Raw genomic sequence first — 8,398 nt, forward strand, 5'->3', positions numbered from 1 at the left:
GCAATTAAGCATTCACCTAACCTGCACATTTTTGGACTGTGGGAGGAAACCAGAGCACCTGGAGTAAACCCACGCAGACGCGGGAAGAATATGCGCACACATTCAAACTCCACACAGACAGTTCCCTGAGGCAGAAATTGAACCTGGGTCTCTGGCGCTGTGAGGCAGCAGTGCTAACCACTGTGCCACCGTGCCGCCCATGGCGGTGATAATGAAGCTATGGTCACTACAATCTGCCATTGAGACCTTGCAGCTGTTCAGCATCATTCCCTAAAACCCAGCCCCTTCTCCTCTCGAGACAACTAACCAAAAGAAATTTGTCCTGAATGTGCTTTTAGAATTGAGTCTCTTTTACATTTTACACTGATTGTAGCCTAGTATATGTTTGAACTCACATCTGTTGTAATGTTATAACTGGTATATAGAAGTATTCAAGAAAATGTAAATAGGACTGTATGATATTTCTCCTGGGTTACTTGGAACAGTGTTCAAGATATTAATCAAGATATTGTCAGAAGACTCCACAAAGTAATCCTCAATGATTGGAATTAATGTATGCATTGAAATTTTCAGATCTACTGCTGTTTTTATAAATAACTTTGTAAACTTACTTGTGAATAACTTTTTTGTAATTGTAGATGGTACCGTGTATTGGTGAAAGGAATACTTACAAATGGTTTGGTGTCAGTGTATCAATTGGACTATGGTCGACATGAACTAGTGAGTTGTAGGAAAGTTCAGATGCTGGTACAACAATTCCGTCAATTGCCTTTCCAAGCCATTACAGCACAGTTAGCAGGTGAGTTAACCAAGCAGAAGTTCAACTCTAATGAAATGGATATGATTAGATTAGATTCCTACAGTGTAGAAACAGGCCCTTCGGCCCAACAAGTCCACATCCTCCAAAGAGCAACCCACCCAGACCCATTCCCCTACATTCACCCCTGACTAATGCACCTAACACTACAGGCAATTAGCATGGCAAATTCACCTAACCTTCACACTTTTGGACTGTGGGAGGAAACCGGAGCACCCGGAGGAAACCCACGCAGACACGAGGAGAATGTCCCGAGGCAGGAATTGTACTCTGGTCCCTGGCGCTGTGAGGCAGCAGTGCTAACCACTGAGCCACTGTGTCGCCCCTTAGAATGCTGCAAAAAAAAATCATTTAATAATTATAAGCAATGATATCCTGTCAGTTTCAGGGTAGATATCCTTTTCGTTGATGAAACACATCCCATGTAGTGATGGCCTAGTGGGATTAACATGGGGCTGTTAATCCAGGGTTCCAGGTAATGTTCTGGTGACCTGGGTTCAAATCTTGCTGTGGCATTTGATGGAATTTGAATTTCATGAAAGCAAAAACCCATCTGGTTCACTAATGTCCTATAGGGAGGGAAACGGCCATCCTTACCCAGTCTGTCCAACGCACTCTGGACAATTAGAGATGGGCAATAACTGCTGGCGGAGTCAGTGACACTGATATCCCATGAATGAATAAAAAAAAATTCAATGCAAGTTGAGCGCTTTGAGGACGCTACTTGATTTGAAAAAAAATTAAAATACTTCAAACCAATTAGGCGGCACAGTGGCTCAATGGTTAGCACAGTAACCTTACAGCGCCAGGGACCCAGGTTTGATTCCAGCCTCAGGCCACTGTCTGTGCAGAGTTTGCACATTCTCCCCATGTCTGCGTGGGTTTCCTCTGGGTACTCCGGTTTCCTCCCACAATCCAAAGATGCGCAGGTCAGGTGAATTGGCCATGCTAAATTGCTCATAATGTTTTCGGTGCATTAGTCAGAGGGAAATGGGTCTGAGTGGGTTACTCTTCATAGGGTCGGTGTGGACTTGTTGGGCCAAAGGGTCTGTTTCTACACTGTAGGGATTCTAATCTAATTTTGTTTTCAGATAGTTTTGAATTAGGATGGTTAGCATTTACGAAAGTTTTATATGGTCTTTATTTGTTCTACATATGAAATTTGATACTTTTTTAACTGAACAGTTTAAATATAAATTGCCATTTGATTAACATATTATTAGTTGAATGTAAATAAACTGTTCAAATAAATGGAGATTATCATTCAAAAGTGCCATGGTACTGATATAAATTGTCACTGGTTTCCATACTATCTATTACCCAAGAAAACATAATTTTATGTTCTGAAGAAAGCAAAAGTGATATGAGTTTGACTTTAAATCCAAAGACAATTTAAAGGTTTTAAAAACTGCTTAAGACTCACTCATATTTGAATGTCCCCTGAACTCGTAGTGAAGATGTCTCGATTATTCCTCCATCTTATCTGTTTTGTCAACTGATTACAGAATTTACTAACATTAAAATAAATTAATCTACAAGTATAATACATACATTTGGAAGCGGCTGGGAGTAATGAATTTGAAATTGTATTTGTTACATTTTTCCATGATAGCTGCATTTGGGAAATAATATTCTGGTCTATATGGGGATCATTAAGTTCCTCCATTATTACTAATCTATTTGCACTTTTTCGTATGTCTCCTTCAAATTCTCTCATCAATATCTTTCCCACTAAGTAATAGCATTTACAATACACCCAGTAGCATCTATCACTGGGTGGTTCCTAACAATACTATATTCCACCTCTTGATCTCATCCCCCTCCAGGTTAACTTAAACTCTCCCAATAGCCCAAGCATACCACACTACAAGAATATTTGGCCTGCTCTGTAATCCTACCTCTAACCCTCATCCAGTCTCTATTGGCTTGCAGTCCCTCAGTGACCCAGTGTCTCAAGAATTTAAAGCTTTTCTGCCTGCACCTTCTGTCCATCTATTTTACCAACTGCATTCATCTATTTTATCCTTACTTGTGGCACTGCAAGCAATCCCAAGATTACTACCTTTGAAATCATGATTTCTAGCTCTCCAGAACCACTTTGTAGGCCCTCATGCCACCTATCTATTATAGCCACTCAGTGACAGCCTTATTCCTGTCACAAAGGAGATATAATGCCTTACTGCAGTTCATATAGATCACATCTACTGCTCTGCCCTCATCAATCCTCTTTGTTACTTCTTCAAAAAACTCAATCAGATTTGTGAGACATGATTTCCCACACACAAACCATGTTGACTATCCCTAATCAGACCTTGCCTTTCCAAATACATGTACATCATGTCCCTCAGGATTCCCTCCAACAACTTGCCCACCACTGTCAGGCTCACTGGTGTATAATTCTCTGGCTTTTCCTTACCACCTTTCTTAGACAGTGACACTACATTAGCCAACCTCCAGTCTTCTGGCACCTCCCCTGTGACTATCAATGATATAAATATCTCAGCAAGAGGACCAGCAATCTCTTCCCCAGCTTCCCACAGACTTCTCGTGTACACCTGATCAGGTCCTGGAGATTTATCCACTCTCATGCGTTTCAAGTCATCTAGCATTTCCTCCTCTGTAATATGGACATTTTTCAAGATGTCACCATATATTTCCCTGCATTCTATATCTTCCGTGTCTTTTTTCACAGTAAACACTGATGCAAAATACTCATTTAGTATCTTCCCCCATCTCTTGTGGCTCCACACAAAGGCCGCCTTGCTGATCTATGAGAGGCCATATTCTCTCCCTAGTTACCCTTTTGACCTTAATGTATTTGTAAAAAACCTTTGGATTCTCCTTAACTCTATTTGTCAAAGCTTGATCAGATGGGTCAATGGGCTGAGAAGTGGCAGATGGAGTTTAATTCAGATAAATGCGAGGTGCTGCATTTTGGGAAAGCAAATCTTAGCAGGACTTATACACTTAATGGTATGGTCATAGAGAGTGTTGCTGAACAAAGAGACCTTGGAGTGCAGGTTCATAGTTCATTGAAAGTAGAGTTGTAGGTAGATAGGATAGTGGAGAAGGCATTTGGTATGCTTTCCTTTATTGGTCAGAGTATTGAGTACAGGAGTTGGGAGGTTATGTTGGGACTGTATAGGACATAGGTTAGGTCACTTTTGGAACATTGCGTGTAATTCTGGTCTCCTTCCTATCGGAAGGATGTTATGAAGCTTGAAAGGGTTCAGAAAAGATTTTCAAGGACGTTGCCAGGGTTGGAGGATTTGAGCTATAGGGAGAGGTTGAATAGGCTGCAGCTGTTTTCCCTGGAGTGTCAGAGGCTGAGGGGCGACCTTAGAGGTTTATAAAATCATGAGGGGCATGGTTTTCCCTGGGGTGGCGGGAGTCCAGAATGAAAGGGCATATGTTTAGGGTCAGAGGGGAAAGATATATAAAAGATATATAAAGGACAACTTTTTCACACAGAGGGTAGTAGGTGTATGGAATGAGCTGCCAGAGGAAGTGGTGGAGGTGATTACAATTGCAACATTTAAGAGGCATTTGGATGGGTATATGAATAGGAAGGGTTTGGAGGGATATGGGCTGGGTGCTGGCAAGTGGGATTAGATTGGGTTGGAATATCTGTTCGGCATTGACGAGTTGGACCAAAGGGTCTGTTTCCATGCTGTACGTCTCAATGACTGTATACCATCCCAGAAATTTCCCAGTCCTCCTGTACAGCTGAGCCATCAGAACAAAAATAAAGTCAAGAACTGCAGATGCTGGAAATCTGAAACAAAAACAGTTATTCCTGGAGAAATTCATCAGGTGTGACAGTATCTGTGAAGATAATGTAGAGTCCATGTTTCAAGTGCAGTGACCTTTCTGTTTCTCTTGCATTTTGTTTTGGTTCACAAATATTGAACCTGATTGGAGACTCAAATGCCTGGAAGGATCTCTGTCTGTTGGTTGTCCATTTTCCCCTTTCCCTGCATACCTGTTAACTATGGGTGACCACATCCAGAAACAGTGTGCACATAGTTCAGGAGTTGACTAAGCAATGGAATTTTATTTTTTCCATTTTAAAGCTAACTAAACATTGCTGTTCAAAAGATATTCCGTAAACCATGGTATACAAGCTCTCGGAGAACATCTTCAACTAGTTAATCAGCTACATGGCTTAAACAGGTTCCTCTCCTTTAGCAGAGCTGACTTATTTTCAGTATAAATACATCTTTCTCTCAACGTTACATGTATGAAGCCAGGATTTGGGTAAGGTAGACTATAAGTTAATAGAATAAATACACTTCAATAGCACAAAGAGATAGCAGGACAAATGTTGCAAATGTTATGTTTGTACCTAGACACACTTTGGTTCAGAAGGCAGCCACACACCTTAGGTTAACATTTTCTGATTTGAGCAGTGGGCAGGGACTGGAAGTTGTGACTTTGAGTACGGTAGGTAAAAGGATCAAGAAGGTGAGAGTGGAAAAGGCACAGTCCTTGCAACTATTCAACAGGTTTGAGGTTTGAGCTCCCCTTACATCCATCTCCAGTCCTGAAGAAGGGTTACACCCGAAATGTTGTCTTCTCCACCTCCTGATGCTGCCTGGCTTGCTGTGTTCTTCCAGCCTCCTGCTTGTCTGTCTTGGATTCCAACATCTACAGTTTTTTTTGTCTCTAACAAAGGCTGGAGATGAGCTTGAAGTTTCAGGGGGAGGATGCAGTTGTCCATATAGATACCAACTGCCTAATAAGCTCTGGAAAGAGAGATTGCACAGGCAGTATGAGGAATTGGCACTGAATTGGAAGGCAGAACCTTAAAGGTAATAATCTCTGGATTGTAACCTCAGCCACATGCAAACTGTCATAGAATAAAGATTATATTGTTGAATGTATGGCCCTAAGACTGGCACTGGTGTAAGGGAAATGAGGTACATGAACAGCTGAGGTACCCTCCAGAATTTAGCATGTTGACTGTCCAATCCAGAGAATACCCGGTCTGTGATTACTTTCTGAAGCATGGTCTTCAGATTAGTCCTGTCAGAAGAGGGGCAGATTATCAGATACAGTTTTTTAAAAAGAAAAACCTGCTTTGTATGCAAATAATAGGAGGTTGTAGAACATTAGTTTAAGGAAGTGTTTCTTAACATATATGAAATGCAGGCCTTTTCTTTTATCTACTGGCTGTTTGAAATTTCATCCACGAAATATATGTATTGTGCATTTTTTTTTATGCAAACCAAATGAGCTTTACATTTGAACTAATATTTCCTGTGTATTTTGCAGGTGTCAAATGTGAACAGTGGTCGGAAGAAGCATCAATAGTTTTCCGTAACCATGTTGAGCGAAAGCCTCTTGTGGCCCAAATACAATCAGTTCATGGGAGTGCATATCCCTGGGATAGAAAAGTGGTGACTTACTTGGTGGACACATCCCTCCCAGACACAGATGTCTGGATACATGATCTGCTGACAGAGTACCTTGTAGAGCTGTCAAAAGTTGCATAATCATTGTTTACCTTAACAACATTTTAAAATAACTTTAACTTCTGACCATTAGCAATAACTGAAATGAGAGCACAATACTAATCTAGTTTGCTGTTATTTACAAGGTTTTCAAATAACTTGGGGATGGAATGTTAGTGATTCTAAAGAACCTCATGCTTTGTTTGTATAAAAAAGAACTTAACCAAATGACTCTTTTTGTCCACTTACCAATGTTTGGATTACCGTACTAAAGAGATTTGTTTATTGAAAATGTGCTATTGGTTTGCCACTTGCCTTTGCCATTGGCCATGTATTGAAGTGAAGGGTTGTGTAGGAATAATAAACTAATTAATCATTCTCATGGTTATTTGTATACTTACGCAAAGCTTAACTGTAAACAACAGTTCAAATACTATCTACCGTTTCATTTTAGTACTGGAATTTCATTTTCCAATAGCTGAATTAAGAAATATTTTTAAAGCAAGACTGTGTTATATTAAAAATAATTGAGATGCAATTAATTAGTAATAAAAAATCTATCAATCTGTACCTGAAATATAGTCAAAAGTTGAACTTCCACAGCCCAATGTGGAATTCCAAACGTTCACAGTCCTCTGTGTGAAAAATCTTCACCTCACCTCAGACCTAAGTAGCATCCACTTTTTAAAAATTTGTGCCCCAGGTTCTAGTCTGTCCAACCAGGAGAAACATCTTACTTCTGTTTCCCTTCTATCCTTTTACCTATTATGTAAGTTTCAGTGCGAGCAGTTGTCATTCTTTGAAACTCTCGAGAATTCAGGCCCAATCTTTCTTCATAGAACAATCCTGCTATCCCAGGAGCAAGTCTAGTGAACTTCTGTTGCACTCCTTTTATGGCAATTTTAACTTTGCTGAGATAAGACCAAAGCTGCTCTCAGTTCACCCTGGTGTGGTCTAACCAAACTTCTTCACCATCAAAGCAAGACTTCACTTCTCCTATACTTCTGTTTTTCCTACCTCACATTTTTCAACATTATATTCCATTTGCTGTCTCCTAACATATTCATTGTGTCTGAATCTTCCTAAAGCCTCCTTACATCTTCCTCACAGCACATGTTCCCACGTAGCTTTGTATCATCTGTAAATTTTGAAATGTTAGATTTGATCCCTAACTCTAATCATGTGAACAATTGAATCCCAAGTACTCATTCTTGCAGTACCCACTCATCACAACTGCTGCAAGAGGCAAAAAAAAGTTGACAGTTTGAAGATTAGAAATACTGAACAAAGGTACTCATCAATCAGCTGCTTTCCTGTACTCGTGATGTTTCACTGCTGTTGGTCTCAGTATAGGTAGGCCTCTCGATTCACACCTTATTTCCTCTCCCCCCTCACCTCTGGAGATTTTATGCCCTGGAGTAACCCTTTTACCCTGAATTCTCATGTTGACCCAAATTTCTAGTTCCTTATTTTATCTCAGTCTCACTTCAGTGAATTTTCCTTCATTCTAAGTGTGCACTGTGTGTTCTTCTGTCCTACCATTTAGTCTTCAAAGTAAAGAGGTAACTTTATTTTCAACAAGTAAGGGGATCACCAAAGAAAGGGCATTTTGTTTTACTTAACTGTTGAACTCTGCCGATATAAATATCAAATAGATAATGGAAAGTGTCAATTTTTGGAAAGATTTTGTTGCTATTGGGTCTACATATTACAAACTACAGAATCACCTATGAATGCACTATTCTGCTAGATTTTACCTAAAGGTTTTCATTACAGCAGAAGATGGCTACCACTCCCTTGCATCCAAAAGGAGGGTATGAGAAATATGCAGAGCTGATCTTTCAGCTATCACTTTGAAATTATTTAGAGCCACAAATGTACACTTAAATTGGAAAAATCCAAATGTGACTGCGCTGTAACAATTTTGCATTGTAGCTTTGCATGTTTCTGAAGAGGTTTATAATTAGGATCTAGGAAGGAGAATAATACAGATAACACTAAGTCAGAAGTTGCAATAGCAATTTTTTTTACAAGCTATCAGCAATCTTTTAAAGTTGGTTAGATTGTGTTTACGTGCTCCAAAACACTCAGCCACTCACTGCCTCTCCTGACATGGCTGATCGTCACT

General features: G+C 39.9%; 1 protein-coding gene across 1 annotated transcript in view; it reads left to right on the forward strand.

The window, feature by feature from the left end:
* LOC122564384 (tudor domain-containing protein 7-like) overlaps positions 1 to 6,648 on the forward strand; it is a 122,355-nt gene extending 115,707 nt beyond the window's left edge. Inside the window, exons 16-17 of the mRNA XM_043719169.2 lie at positions 639 to 799; positions 6,092 to 6,648. Of these exons, the coding sequence (XP_043575104.1) occupies positions 639 to 799; positions 6,092 to 6,312 (382 nt within the window). The 3' untranslated portion in view covers positions 6,313 to 6,648. The remainder of the gene's footprint in view (positions 1 to 638; positions 800 to 6,091) is intronic.
* The last annotated feature ends 1,750 nt before the right edge of the window (positions 6,649 to 8,398 follow it).

The sequence above is a fragment of the Chiloscyllium plagiosum genome, unplaced genomic scaffold (genome assembly GCF_037043375.1).
Source record: "Chiloscyllium plagiosum isolate Xiang-an unplaced genomic scaffold, Cpla_swu_hap1 HiC_scaffold_2, whole genome shotgun sequence".
In the NCBI taxonomy this organism is placed as follows: Eukaryota; Metazoa; Chordata; class Chondrichthyes; order Orectolobiformes; family Hemiscylliidae; genus Chiloscyllium; species Chiloscyllium plagiosum.